Source organism: Pocillopora damicornis, chromosome 11 (assembly GCF_964200805.1).
Source record: "Pocillopora damicornis chromosome 11, jaPocDami1.2, whole genome shotgun sequence".
NCBI classification, from domain to species: domain Eukaryota; kingdom Metazoa; phylum Cnidaria; class Anthozoa; order Scleractinia; family Pocilloporidae; genus Pocillopora; species Pocillopora damicornis.
Window position 1 is genome coordinate 3,497,760 of NC_142680.1, and position 15,271 is coordinate 3,513,030.

General features: G+C 35.9%; 2 protein-coding genes across 3 annotated transcripts in view; both read right to left on the reverse strand.

The window, feature by feature from the left end:
- The window catches only part of LOC113679008 (KICSTOR complex protein SZT2), a 43,228-nt gene extending 30,691 nt beyond the window's left edge, over positions 1–12,537 (reverse strand). For both annotated transcript variants that reach the window (XM_089187701.1, XM_089187702.1), the window contains exons 1-21: positions 12,337–12,537; positions 11,291–11,416; positions 10,600–10,758; positions 10,395–10,472; positions 9,723–9,815; positions 9,020–9,160; positions 7,676–7,811; positions 7,042–7,177; positions 6,353–6,434; positions 5,890–5,923; positions 5,577–5,666; positions 4,922–4,976; positions 4,028–4,126; positions 3,708–3,766; positions 3,239–3,312; positions 3,030–3,052; positions 2,020–2,112; positions 1,606–1,644; positions 1,375–1,504; positions 710–732; positions 308–382 (exon numbers count right to left, since the gene is read on the reverse strand). In XM_089187701.1, coding sequence (XP_089043827.1) covers positions 308–382; positions 710–732; positions 1,375–1,504; positions 1,606–1,644; positions 2,020–2,112; positions 3,030–3,052; positions 3,239–3,312; positions 3,708–3,766; positions 4,028–4,126; positions 4,922–4,976; positions 5,577–5,666; positions 5,890–5,923; positions 6,353–6,434; positions 7,042–7,177; positions 7,676–7,811; positions 9,020–9,160; positions 9,723–9,815; positions 10,395–10,472; positions 10,600–10,758; positions 11,291–11,416; positions 12,337–12,363 — 1,772 coding nt within the window. In that variant the 5' untranslated portion in view covers positions 12,364–12,537. The remainder of the gene's footprint in view (positions 1–307; positions 383–709; positions 733–1,374; positions 1,505–1,605; positions 1,645–2,019; positions 2,113–3,029; positions 3,053–3,238; positions 3,313–3,707; positions 3,767–4,027; positions 4,127–4,921; positions 4,977–5,576; positions 5,667–5,889; positions 5,924–6,352; positions 6,435–7,041; positions 7,178–7,675; positions 7,812–9,019; positions 9,161–9,722; positions 9,816–10,394; positions 10,473–10,599; positions 10,759–11,290; positions 11,417–12,336) is intronic.
- A 516-nt stretch (positions 12,538–13,053) lies between these two features.
- On the reverse strand, positions 13,054–15,266 carry LOC113679018 (ribitol-5-phosphate xylosyltransferase 1). The gene has a single exon (XM_027195946.2). The coding sequence runs from the start codon at positions 15,214–15,216 to the stop codon at positions 14,008–14,010; it is 1,209 nt and encodes a 402-aa protein (XP_027051747.2). The 5' UTR covers positions 15,217–15,266; the 3' UTR covers positions 13,054–14,007.
- Positions 15,267–15,271: the final 5 nt, after the last annotated feature.

The following is a 15,271-nucleotide window of genomic DNA, read 5'->3' on the forward strand; positions in this document are numbered from 1 at the left end:
AAGATACACGTAATTTGGTTTAATCGACTGAGTTGATGTAAATTGGCCACCGTAAAGAGTTTCTAAAGCAGATATTTCGATCGTTAGCCCTTTGTCAGAGCAACGGGCGAAGAGCTAACTATCGAAACGCGCCTGGTTAGAAAGAGTCCATTGCGAGTTCGGTGATTTGCCAATCAAGAACGCAACAAAAGACTGGGCCTGTGCTTCAACCCAAAATTCTATCCATAACCTGGTGTTGTAACCAAAAGTAAAGTAAGCACACCCTCTACAAAAGAGGTGACTACAGTCTGTTTATAAATATACCTACCATCCAGTCGTATCAAGAGATAACACTGGCTTCCAGAAGACAGCAAATTGGGACTCTTGTGATTTGGAATTCTTTCTGAAATCATGTAATTGTGAAAACTTAGGAAAGCCTTTTTTGATTAAAAAGGTTTCTTCATAGCTTTTCCTTGTTCTTCCACAAAACTACATTACCAATACCGCAGCACAGAACAAAAAGGGCAGTTGCAAATAAAGTGGTATTGATAATAATAATCATAATAAATAAGATATATTACTAGATAGCCATACTCTTAGTTATAAATTGGCTATGATTAATCCAAATGAATCAAATTACTTCACTAGTTTCATAGACAGCTAACTCAGGAACTTTAAGTAAAAGATTGAAACAAGAGGAAATGAAATATAGGAAACACTTTTAAATTACCTTTCATGTTGTAGTGACAAAACCTAAAATGAAACCATGTTAACAGTAAGAATTACACACATGTAAAAAACCCTGATATCTCTCATAATGCAACTGTACCATTACATGATACCAGTAGTTGAATTATACAAGAACATCAGAGACACCCTCGGTTGTGCCTTGTGTGCCACTTTTTGGTTGTTTACTGCATTTTGACGTCACCTGTGGTCTTTTACTGAACACACACAAGGTAACATCGAGTCTATTTGTCAAACATTGAACATATAAACACAATTGGGAAGTTGCTTTTTAAACACAAAGGCGTGCTATAAAAGAAGAGGTGCCTTAGGTACTTAGTTGTCAACTGTTGTGGCCTACAGACCTCTAAATTCAAAACAGCCTGAGCTGCAGCCAATCCAAAGCAAGTGAATAGCACGTGGATTTCTCAAAAGCTCTTATTAGTTTCAACGTTCTCATCACAATTGAAGAAATTGCTGAGGTTTGTATCTCCTTCCTTCAATCGAAACTCTCTTCATATAATTTGTGGTGGTAATTTGAAATTCAAAATGATTCACTTCGCCTTTGCATCATATTGGGTGTAATTTGCATTTGATCCAAAATCAAGGGGCAGAGTCAACCAACTTATAGTGAGCCTTCATGTTTAAAGTTTATTATTTGATACTTACAGGGTTGTTAGAGCTTGGTGGTAGGTAGAATAGTGGAACTCCCTTTTTCGCACTCTCTGGTATGGTGTAATAAATAGGATTGGATGAAAAGGACTGGAGATGAACAAGCATTTGATCTGTGCTCTGTAAACTGAAAAAAGGAAAACATTGCATTACAATACAATGTATCATGTTTAAAAGCCACAAAAAAATAATTTCAAGAAAATGCATTGTACTTGGATGATGATTTACCTTTTCATGGATTGCCTGAATCTTTTGACAACAAGTGTTCTGAAAAGGTTGAATTTATTAAAATCATGTATTAATTTTGTTTAGCCAAGTATGCATACATGCCTGTAAATTTAAGTTAACTACTCTCTTCTTGGTTCTGAGGGCTAACAGCTACAGTGTTAGTTAGTTAAAGCCATGAATGGTATGTACATGTATGTAGTTGTTCCCATCTTTCCTGGTCAATAGAGCAGGACAAGACAACACTAGGCAATTAACTTTCAGCGAAGAAGGTAATATCATTATAAAGACGTAGGAACAGGGAAGAAAAAGGAACAAGGAGGGTTTTGGATGAAAAAAATTAAAAATTTCCACTCTAACATTATAAGCATTGTGTCATAGATAGTAAGGAAAGGGATCAATTCATACAAAAGTTACCTGTAAGTACTTGGAAAGGGCTTTGTAGAATGCATCACATCATGAAGAAAATCATAAGGTGCTTCTATTGTCACTTCTACATGTGTCACACAACTGAAAGAAAAAGCATTAGCTGTGACTTCTTTTCATGATGGCTGAGCAAAGAGCCTAAACCCTATAGAAATAGTGTCATGGTGAAATTCAGGGAATTACAGATAGTTCTGCCCAACTTGACTTATTTTGTACTGGCTTTACCATCCCTAGGTCAAATACACTTTATTTTCTATAATTTTTGGCAGTATAAATTCCACGAAATCGTCACATCTCTACCAACTATACATAAAAGATAATTTGGTTTGATCATCTGTGTTGATAATGTAGTTTTCATTGGCCATTGTAAAGAGTTTTTAAAGCTTACAATTTTAGCATTAGCCCTTCAGTATTTGCTCCGATGACGAGCTAATTAAGTTGATAAAACCAGTTTCTTTTCATTATAAACCTAACCCCTTCACATATGCTTATACATATGCATACAAATTTATCAAGAGCTACGATCAGCATCACAATTAGTTGACACATCATGTTTGAAGAACTCTATTTATGCATTGAATAACACTCCTGTTTTTACCACACCCTAAATCATTGACAAAACCCCCCTCCCCTATTCATTGTTGCCTGATGTAGCTGAAGGTTCATAGAATCATGATACAACATTGTTTTCGGGAAAAAGGGGTGGATAGGTTAACTAAACAAGAGCAACAGGGGGGTTAATAGGGGGTTAAAAGGTCAATTTGTCATTAATTTTGTTGCCAATTGTAGGTTCGTAAATAGCCTGTATGGTGTAAGTAATAGTGTTGTGTATATGTTGTGGTTCAATTTTATCCTTGATTCAAAGTTTCTTTTCGTTTGTTTTTGGGTATTGTAAAGTAAGTTAATGAGTTTGAGACAAAGGAAAATAAAATTTGAACCAAGGATAAAATTGACCTACAACATATATATGATTTATTATGCTGTACACTGCATTTACTAACCTGCTAGTGGATAGGGGCCAAACCTGTTGAAATAGCAAAAAACAAAAAAAAAATTAAAAGAGGCAAGAGCATCGCTGCACTTTAATATGCACTGGAGAATTGAAATAACAAACATGCATGAACATGGAGCTACCATACTGCCATTAAAGAGAAAACAATATCATTAACTTACAGTTAAATACATCAAAGAAAAAAATCTGTTTACTTACTGAGAGAGCTAAATACTCAATCTGGACATTATGCTTCCAAGGAATTGTAAGTTTGACTTGAAGCTGCTTTCCACCTTGTTAAAGGAGAGTTTTATTGAATTACATAACATATGTGAAGACCCAATGGCAATAGCATGGGTACCCCAGTAAATATACATGTAGACAGAACACAGAAGACATGTCTTCCCTGTTTTCATGTCATTTGTTTGGGAATTATCAATCAGTAAAAAACGACAGACCTCCACCCTTTGACCCCCAAGAGTGATTAAAATCTAAATTCTCTTCACAACACCACCCCTAAATCACACATTAAGGTTGCAAGAATATGTGAAATGATCATCAACTAACGAAGTTCCCAATTGTTAATTAGCTCTTCTTGTCAGCACCTTAGAAAATGTATCGAGAATATGCATACTGATGTTAGGGTGTAAATGATTAATTGACACATCTTCATATAAAATGTAAATACCTTTTGCTATGGAAACGTCCTGAATTGAATACCCTTCTCTGAGACGCACACTGAGAACACTAGACACAAGAAAAAGAAGAAGTTGTTCAGGTTTTATCTGCCCCATGTATTGCATCTCATTATTTTCAGGGTTGTAGCTAAGAACTTAGGTCGCCGGCAGAAATTTCAAGTGATGACCTTCAATACTGAACAACTGTAAGTGCCAAACTTCAGATGTGCCATTTTGTTTTACCAGATGATGTGCTTTACTAACAATTGCCTCTTTTTCATTTGGAGAATTCTACCACGACAGGTCATAAGTGAGGGACTCACACCCTCACCTTGTGATGCTAGTATGTAACTTTGAATCCAGATGTCTTATTCGCATTGATGGTTGCATGGCATTTTTCTCCCACTCACTCAGTGCATAAGATATTGATCTAAAATGAAAATATTAACAACATTTAAGTTAAAAAAAAAAAAAATTAAAAAAATCACTGTACAGGCCTGAACAGTTTGTAATTGTGTTTTTTTTCCCAATCCACCTTCCCTTCCTTTTCCTTGAACTGATTAAATTAACACCGATGGGAGACTGACACGAGGACTTGTGGCTTGATAGCTGGAATTTGCCAACCATGGGGGGAGAATTCTATCTGATGGACTGGTTGGACACAATAGAGGTTCTTATATACCCCAGGTACCTTCCCTTCCTTTAATTAACCCTTGAAATCTCAGAGGTGATTAACATGTAACTTCCTCCTTTACTATTCATACATAATCCTGCAAACAGGTAATGAGAATACTTGAATGTATCAGGGAGAAGTTTTTATCCTGATCTAACACCAAATTTGCATAACTAATTTACAAGGAAATGTGTAGCAGCTGGAGGGGAGAATTAACCCTTTAACTCCCATGAGTGACCAAGACAGAAATTCTCCTTACAATATCAATACAATATCTAGCAGACAAGTGATGAGAATTAAGAAAAATCTTCATTAGGGGATGATTAGTTGATCCATTACCAAATTCTTCAAACTAACATCACAAGAACTATGGGCAGACAGTAAGGAGAATTACTAATGAGATCTTGGGAGTTAAAGGGTTAACAATCAGATATTGGGAGTTAAAGGGTTGAACATAACAGCTGATTCATTTGCTTTCTAGGGGATTCCACTTAAAATTGAACAAACTTAATAGTTATTTTAACTAAGTATGTACAACAATGTTGTGGTTACTTTTTGCCTTGCAATGCCCATGCCAAGTCTTCCTCACTCAACTCCAAACAGTCACCTATGGTCAGTATTCATTCAACAATAGAGAATATTGAAATAATTAGCAATGAAGAATTAAATTTATGATGTTATAATTATAGAGTAACCCACTCACATGATCCTATAGAAAACCATAATGAAGGCTGATGTGTGCAGGACCAAATGGATTGAAATAAGAAGGGTCAGAAAAACCTGTCTGGCCCCACAATTGTACGGCTTAATGTTTATTTTTTCAAAATCTTTCCAAAAAAATGTGTTCTCATTGTGGATATGAACTTTAAGCAAAGCAGAAATGAGAAAATAAGTTGTGTTTTTCTATAAATTGTGAGTTTCTTGTTCTGAGTTTTCATTGTCAAATCTTTTTGTGGTTGCACAGCACATGCCTCTCGATTGTGTCCTATTTAGGTGAAACAAGATTTTAAAAATTTTCAACAATTAGTGGTAAAATCATGATAAAATATTTATTGACTGAATTAAGTTTCTTTGTTTCTTAGTTTTTTTTCTTTTTCCCTTGTTTCTTCATTAATCAGATTTTCCAAAGTCCAGGAAACAAAATTATGATTTAATTACATATGCTCAAAAGAATTAGCCAGTTATGCAATTGTCACAGCAATATTACCCATCCAGGAATCAATCTTGCTCAGGTCAAAATCTCTCTGAAAGTTCCAGCAAAGTAGAGCTTTGTGATAAAGGTTCATGCTGAAATCCTCTACAAAAAAGGACAAATATCTCAGTTATTATAGGATGAAGTTACATCTTAATCACTTCTAATGGTAAAAGGGTCACACAAAGGAATTCATAGATCAAAATGGTATGAAATTTAATTATTTTAACCAGAACTTATCGATTGACACAACATATCTGAGGAACTCGACACTCTCTCATCATCCAGGAAAATTTGCTTTCAGATTTTAAAATTAAGATTTTTTTACCTTCTTCATCCACTCTTTTACCATCTTTTGAAACCTGGAAATATTGGAAAATTATTACATTTTTCAGTTATTATGTGCATTATGATTGGTCAATTTAGCAGGCTCGGTATTTCAATGTGCAGGCCTCAAACTCAGTTTGTAAGACATATGTCTTAAACTTAAAGAAAATCATAATGATCTTTGAAAGACACAGCTGAAATCAGAATTCATAGAAAATATAAGTTGTTTAATACCCCTGAAACTGCAAGAAGTCCTTGTTAAGTATCTAACAGATTAATGCTGTGCAAATTGGTGTTAAACAATGGACAGCAAGGTTCAACAACAGTTTTTCAGTGCATGTAGCTTGGCAGGAACCTTTCTACGCCAAAGTAAAAAAGAGGAAAAAAGAAGACACCAAGGTCTCCTAATAACTTAATGTATCATCTTCTATTGAAATCAACAATGCACAGTGTCTTCTACTCACTGGGGGTGCCTTTGCAAGGTATGCACCTGAGCTAGCCATGGCGATAAACTGCATCATATCACAGTGTGGCACATAACCAAGGCTTGAAGGAAAAAAAAATAAAGTTGGTTGCACATGAGCTAAAATTTAATTGTATTGGTGGCCAGCTTGGATTGCCACTAACCCTGTAACCTCTAAGTGTGACTAGCATCTAATTTCTCTTGATTTCTATCACATTGAGGCTATGCCAATAAAGGAAATGATTATTAACCCTTTATGTCCCACTAGTGACCTAGAAGGAATTTCTCCCTACACTATCAATATGATATCAAGCAGACAAGTAAAGAGAATACAGAAAAATATCAATTAGGGGATTATTGGTTGATCCAATTCCAAATTCTCCAAACTAAAATCACATTTTATTCAATTGTTTGGCAGACAGTAAGAAGAATTACAAATGAAATCTTGGGAGTTAAAGTGTTTAATAAAGAAGAACTTGAAAGTTAATTAACACATGATAACAATAAACTCCACTGAATAAAACTTGCAAAAAAAACCATAAAATGGGAAATAGCCATTTAGATACAGTTTGGTCAATAATACTGTTACAAAAAACTGGGAATCTTTTATGAAACACATTGAATCTAAAAAAACAACAACAAAGTCCACACTAGTATAGGATTTTAAATTGAATATCTAAGAAGATCAACCTGCAGTGGGCATGAAATCCACTTCCAACTTTAATAAAAGAACAGCACACAGTACTGGCTCTTAGCTGTGCCAGGAGAGAATCAACTGTAATCGCATCAGGAAGGGCAAAAACACCATCTGTGATCACAACTGCTCCTATACATTCATACAAAAAAGTAGTAACAGTGTTCAACAATATTTCTCTTACTAGTGACTTGCTATCAACTAACAGGATTTCATAATTGATGAAAATTTGCTAAGTGTTATCAGCATTATCCCTGTGCAAACTACGTCTAGGAAAGATAAATTTAACTTAATACTTGATTAGCCTGAAGGCAACTTCTTCTGCAAGATCTTGTTAGCTGACTGCAGTTTTAGAAGAGGGTGATAATGGTCATAATATTTTATCAAATTGCACTCAACCCTTTAACTCCCATGAGTAACAAAGACAGAATTTTTCCTTACAATATGGATACAATATCAACCTGATAAGTGATGAGAAGAAAGGAAAATATCAATTTGGGGATAATTAGTTGATCCAATACTAAATTCTCTGAACTAAAATAAGAATTGTATGGTTGATAGTAAGGAGAATCACAAATTTGATCTGGGAGTTAAAGGGTTTGTTTACTCACAGCTCTATATCTAACATACCAGCACTTGCATTTCCTGGAAGCAGCTGTAATGCCAGGAGAGTGTTCCTTAATATTGATATTGGTCCAGCCTCGGGTGACATCAATGTCACGGAGTCATGTGCCAGTCCACTCTGGTTGCTCTCAGTTTTGTTCTCCTTCATTAAAGTATCAAATTTCTTCCATCAATATTCATATAATGTACTTTATTAAGTTCTTTTATAATAAAGTTTGGATATAACACTTGCTGTTATTGGTTGAAAGAGCTTGCTCTATCAGAGTACATTTATAAAGCATAGAGCTGGGCTAAAGCTGTTGTGTCATTTGCAAATTTGTACTATGTTCGACCTTTTCCCAAACTTCTCTCCAGCTTTCTTTGGTTAGTTGAAGGTGAAGTTTCAAAACAAGCAAGCTGGCAAGTAGCAACAGAAGAAGTGGGGACAAACACTTGACTATGTCTTGTGTTTCTTTCTACACTTCTTTCATGCCCTAGCTGCTACCTGCATACTTTACAACAGAACAGAACACAGTCAAGGCTTATCTATTTCTTAAAAAAAAAAAAAAATTCAAGCAGTGTGTAGAGCAATGTCAAAGGTAAAGTCTAGACTCAAGCCAAGTAGTCCATCCAGCCTGACTTATCCCAGTTTCCATAGCACTACTCTCCCCTGGATGGGATACAAGTCCACTGCAAGGTTTACCCCCCAGCATTTCATCCTTCTTCCCTGACAATTTGCCAGTATCCATTTACTTTCCTGGATGGAGAGAGGCACTGTGAGGGTAATGAGTGTTTTGCCCAAGAACACAACACATTGAATCAGCCTGGTCTTGAACCCAGACCTCTCAACCTGGAGTCCAGCTCACCAACCATAAAGACCACCATGTCTTCCACTGAGTAATTAAGCCACAAGTAACTTTTAACCCTTTATACCCTAATGTCAGTATGCATATTCTCCATACTGTTCTCTAAACATTTCCTAAGGTGCTGACAAGGAGAATTTGTCTTACAATCAAGAGCTTCCTTAGTTGGTGATCAGTTCCTTAATTCTCCTGACCTTAATATTTGATTCAGGGGTGATACAGTAAGGAGAAATTAGATGCCAGTCACTCTTAGGGGTTAAAGGGTTAATTAACTCTACATCAACCTCTCCTTGTGTTTCACAAGGAAGTAAAAGATAAGATGGAAGGAGAATCCAACAGTGCTTAATTTTTCTTACATCTGTGCATTTGTGCACAAATGCAGTCCATTCATTCATTAATCAACACATTCACTATTTTCTTTCTTTCATTCATTCATTTAAATTCTCATTTTATATCTCTTTTTAATTAGTAAATTCTTAATACTGTCCCTAATACCCATGAACCTTACCTCATCACTAGAGCATATATCACAGTACAGTGTAGATGTAGTCTTAGCCAAGAAGTCCTCCAGCTCCATTAGTTGCTTGTGTACTGACTCCAGAACAAAGTTGATATTTTCTTCTGTCACAAGGCAGCCCTGGATAAGAATCTTGAAAAAGGAAAACAAACCAAAAAAACAAGTGGTCTCCATTTCATTGGCTTAAACAACTGCAAAGTGAAAAGATTTAAAGAAAAAAAAAAAGCTGCAAGCTAACTAAGGAGAAGTTTTGATTTTTTCCTCTATTTGAAAGTGTAACTTATAAATTCATTTATTCAAGCAATAGGTCACCCAGTGTGAACAATTAAAAAAAGTTTAAGTCTGTACTTGAACCAGCAAACTTATCCTGGTTTCTATGGCATGAAGCATTTTGGAGTATTACCACTCCCCTGTGGGTGAGATGCCATTCTATTGGAAGGTTACACCCCTACCAGGCTACCCTGATATTACCAGTACCCATTTATACTCCTGGGTGAAGATTGTGAAGCTCTGTGAGAGTTCAGTGTATTGCCCAGAACACAATACAATGACGCAGCCAGGTCTTAAGCCCAACATTTTGACCAAGAGTAAAGCGCACTAGCCATTACAGTGTAGGCCTCCACATCTACCTTATTAACTACTGTAAGGAAGTACATAAAATAATCCTCAAATTGAAAAATATAAATAAACTCACCTGAGGAACTTCAGGATCCAAGTTGGAAGTGTATGCTAAGACAGTGATATACAACTCAGGACGTAACACAATGGTGTTACCAGGAACAGAGAACTGCAGAGAAAGTGAGTGTGACTGTTAATCTTTTGGATAAATGAAGTGTTTATACTCTGGAGTTTAAGTTTCTGTGCTTATGCTATGAATCATGGCTGGAACACAGTATACTTCTAAAAGATATTCTGCTTCAGCAAAGTGCTCAATGCATAATTATACAGTGGGTATGGTAATGAATCAAAGGCAGTAAGGACATCACAAAACAAAAGATCTAATAGGTAGAACAACAGGTCAGCATAGACATTTTAAAACTTTGTATATTTCTTAGCAGTCCTTTGCAACACAAAGATGTAAAACTACCAAAATTTGCCTAGTCTAAACACCCGAATTATTCAAGTTTCAACCCAACCATTGGCGAAATTCTAACTAAACATTTCATTCCTTTTTTAATTGACATCTTCCTTGGCGTTGCTGTCCTAACAGCTTAAAGAAGGCCCCTAACATTACTTTGAAGACTTCAATTTGCAATACATATGTTCCCATTGACAGATATGCCACCATTCCCTCACGCAGAAAATAACAAGTTAAGCTAACACAGAACTGTAAACAACTAATAAATAAATATAAAATTTTACTTACTGGAGCAACTAGGCCATTCAGACAGTTTTTAAATTTTTCAAATGCTTCATCAGTTATTACAGACCCTGACTGGATATCCTGGAAGAAAAAAAACATTTTGATTGTGGAAATACTTCTTGAACACACTGCTAAACTGTCATTTACTTTTTTTGGAAAAAAATTCCATGAAGACCAACAATTCTTTAAAATTTCATTACATTCTTACCACAGTGGCAAGAGATGGGCTGATGTCAAAGCAAAATACAAATCTGTATCGCCTGCCAATAAATGTAATTTGAGTTGAAGGAACAAGTTTGTAGGGTCCATGCTTGTCTTGATTATTTGAAATGACTGACAAAACTTCTAGTTCTTCATTAGAAGCAATCTAGACCACAAAAGAAAAGAACATTATTAGAGTCCAGGCAAATCAACCCACTGGGCACATCTTGTACACAAAGCATTATTAGGCACGGTAAATTTCATGTGCATTGTTAAGTTGGATGACTGTGTAGAGCTCAAAACTCAACTAAATAATATTTAAATTACAGAAGCAAAAAAAGGGAATTTCACCATCTAACTCACATAAGTTATATATATGTAATTTCTCCTCATAAGATTCATACATTATCAAGCAAACAGGTAATGAGAATACTCAAACTTATCAGGTAGAAGTTGTTAAATGTATCTTGATCTTACTTCATAACTAATTTACAAGGAAATGTGTAACAGCTGGAGGAGAGAATTAACAATCAGATCTTAGGAGGTGAAGGATTAAATTGAGACTATGGCCACAGCTTGCTACAGGACCTCCAAACAAATGTCACCAAATTGGCAACTTCAGTAACCAAACTTTTTCCAATAATTGCCATGGTAGCCAAAACTTTTTCAACTTGGAGCACCATTGACTGTCATCTCACCAGTTCATCATGTGACTTGGGATCAGAAAGAGTTTTGTTAAACTGTTCAAAGAACCACTGGGCTCTGATACTCCTTGAGATTCTGTACTCCTTTCCCATGAGAAGAAACACATGAAGAGCATCTTCCTATCAAAATAAACAGAGCAAACCAACAAAATTAATTCTAAAGTTCAAAGAAAATCTTACAATTGTTTTTTATGAAAAAATCAACTATTTTTGTAACAGATATCCAAAGCAGGAAATAAGTAAATCAATATAAATCCATGATTTTTTTTGTTATTGAAAGGTGCAGTAACTATATAAAACCTGATCATTTCCACAAAACTACTGAACCACGATTTCCATCTCTTCTACACTTTGTTGGAGAAAGAGCTCATTCAGATAATTTAGGGAAAATTAAGGAGAAAAACCTCATTACTAGAGCTTTGTTTGTTTCCTTACTTTATTTGCAGGTATTTGTTTTCTTTGGCATACATAGACAAATCATACCATGTAAATACTTCACCCTTTACACCTCAACATCAGCATTTATATTCTCTACATTGTTCTCTTTACATTTTTTACGGTATGGACAAGGAGAATTTGTTTGACAATCAAGAGCTTTTTGAATTAGTGATCATTTTCTTTGCTCTCGTGACCTTTACATTTGATTCAAGGGTAATACTGTGAGACGAAATTAGGATTCAGTCACTCAAAGCTACTTTTAGTCTTTGCAACAGCTATACAGTCTTTCCAATCACAAAAATAACATCGTTGTTCTGAAAAAATAACTGTTGCACTACTATGGACTAGGGGAGAGGGGGACAGTGTATCCACTTTGTGCAAGGACTCAAATTTCAATTAATTATTTTTTTCAAATTTATTGATAGTAACCGTTATCTGAGCCAAAACGAGGCCTTTTCTTAATAGAAAGGATATAAAAATTAAGAAAAATAATTGTCTATAAATAAAACTTTAAGATGAGCCTTGCATCTCTGATTTACTTGGAATCGCTGTGAAGCACGAGGAAACATCGGGAAGAACTTATGATCGTCGCGAGAACTTACCTCTTGCGCTGCACCGTCTTCCTCCATTTTCGTTTCTGATTTACCTTTCAGGTAAGGTCCATATTGACACAATCATTTAAATGATGAGCGATTTGCAAAATGTCATGAAAAATCTTTGCAGGCTTCCTTTTCGACAGGTTTCTTAACCAAATAACAGTCGTCTGCCATTTCCGCCACGCTAACTACTCACGCGCGACACCGCTGGTCAAGAGGAAGGGGGGGTGGGAAACGGGAAGAAGGTGAAAATGTGCGAATGAACTGAATTATGTAATGGGAAACAAATTCAGTCCTAGTTTATGATCTGCTTTTCAATAATAAATTAGAAGTTTCTGCCTTTTTCCTAAAATGAGAGAGAAAATTTAGACCAAAATAAAGTGAAATTCCATATAGCAAAGTTTCCATGTTTATGATCTCAGAAAAAAATTTCACCCGGCCTATTTTTCTTGATTCCAGACCCGTATTAAGAGTTCCCCACAGAATCTTGCTCCTGGCTCAACATAGGCCAACAATAAAAAAGAAAGAAAGAAAGAAAATAATTCTCTAAGAAGACTGTCTACCAAGGTAGAGAATCAATGTCTTCAAGCAGTCCCCTTTTTGTTAAAAACGGAACAGTCCTCATTAACTCTTTGAACCCTAAGGTCAGCATCCATATTCTCCATACTCTTTTCTGTACATTTTCTTTGAAACGGACAAGGAGAATCTATTCAACAATCAATGTTTCTTAGGCTGGTGATCATTTACTTTATACTCATGATCTCAATGAATGATTCCACAGTAAAACTGTGAAATGAGAAATTACACAATGGTCACTTTTAGGGTGTTAAGGGCTAAGCAGTTTTCTTAGTACTCAAGGGAACACTGCTCCAAAGGGTGAAAGGTAAGTGATATGACACATGCATGCTACTATGACCAGTGTCATGTGACTGAATACGTCCAATGTAAATTGGTTTAAACAAGAAAGGTCTGTCTTTAAAATACATTTTCTGTGTGGAATAGTGATATTCTCTATTACCTTATTTAGCAAAAATAAATAAAAAAACAGAGGAAACAATGGTTTGTTTTTAGCTATTCTACCTATTGATCCATAGAAATGTGGTATTGTAGTATCATGTTCACTTGATTATGTCCCTTCTGAAATGTTTGTTGTAAGAGGGGGTAAGTTTCTAAAAACTGTGGAGCTGAGTTGCTAGAGTTATCATGAGATAATTAGGTGAGTTGATAAATAAATATAAGCTTGCTACCATAAAGAATTCCTAACACTGGCATTTCAAATGTTAGCCCTCCATCAAAATGAAAACATTCTCTACAGCTCAAGGCAACTTGGCTTGAGAATTGTGCCTTGTAGTCAAATTCACCAACCTCTGATAAATGACACCCCAGCACTCTATCCTTAATACTTTAACTCCCATGAGTGACCAAGACAGAATTTCTCCCCACAATATCAATACAATATCAAGCAGAAAAGTTATGGGAATAGATTTATATTCAATGGATTATTAGCCGATCTGATACCAAATTCTCAAAACTGACATCATAGGAATTGTATGGCAGACAGTAAGGAAAACTTCTAAAGAGATTTTGGGAGTGATGAGGTTAAATGAAAAAAAGGAAAAAAAGAAATACAGGTATACATACATTGCACATGTCAAATTACAAAAATTATTTAACACTTTATGCAGCAAAGTTTTGTTGTATAGTCTCAACAAATTTGTCCCTCATGATTTCCTTAAACATTTTGTACCACAATAACACTTTTTTTCGCCTTTGAACGACATCATTGTGAGTTAAATTCTTCTCCTTTTCAATGATCACTGGTAACTCGTTCCAGTCTTTTACATAAATGAATGGGGCCTTGAATTTCTTTAACAGTTGTAACGGAGATTCATTTCCTTTCTGACAATGTCCAGCTGTGACAACATCTTCAATGACAGGAACGGATCCATAGGAACAAGCTTCATATATGCGATAACATTCTGTATTCATTCCCACTGGATTAAGAGTCAAGTCGCTGTTAGCTAAAGCATAGTGATAATCATTGGCTGATTGTGAACTTTCACCTGGTGACCAAGTGTCTCTAGTCTTCATAAAACACTCATCCTCAAGGTTAAACTTCTTTATCACTGTCTGCAATACTACTCGCGAAGAGTTTGGATAAACAGTTCCTAAAAAGTTACACTTAAATTTACGAGGTTTCTGAACATCAATGGAAAGAAATGGAACATTTGGGAAATTTCTATAAGTGGCTACTCCCAGAGGCCACTGGAAGTAGATTTCAGAATCTGCGTAAGCGATATCATAGACAATGAAGGCAAATGTCACGTGACCTCCATTATTTTTCATGTAGGAATATAACCAGTCATTCTCACAGCGTTCGTTTCCCAAGAGAACAACCCCTATGTTTTGAAGATGCGGAAAATCTTGAAGAGAGTGAAGCCATGCCTTTGCAAATTCCACTTTTTTCGATTCTCGTCCGTTGATAACGAGCACGAGACTCTTGGTTTGTTTTGGAACATTATTTGGTACCACCCATGGTCCAGTCCGAAATATGAACTTGATATTCTGAATTTGCTTTTCGCCGTAGCGCCATGCTCCACCAAGTCTTTCCTCTAAGGGCCCCTCAAGAATATGCTCCCATAAATAAAGCCCGATCGCAGCTTTACCCCAGATTTCAACCTCAACCAAATTCTTTTGTCGATATTGAGGAGCTTTTCCAGGAACACGGTAGAAAGTCGCGGGCGACTGAGAAGTGATCACAAGTCCTTTGGGATGTCTCTTCTGGTTCTCGCTTACTAGAAGCACCTGAAGTGCATAAATGGTAAGGATCGTGTAAATAGAAGCCACAAGAAGGGCTAAAATTTTGCATCTTAAACTCTTCAGCATTTGATGAGCTCGTCCGCCATCTTTACTAGACGTTCCACTGCGCGCGCACGCGTGA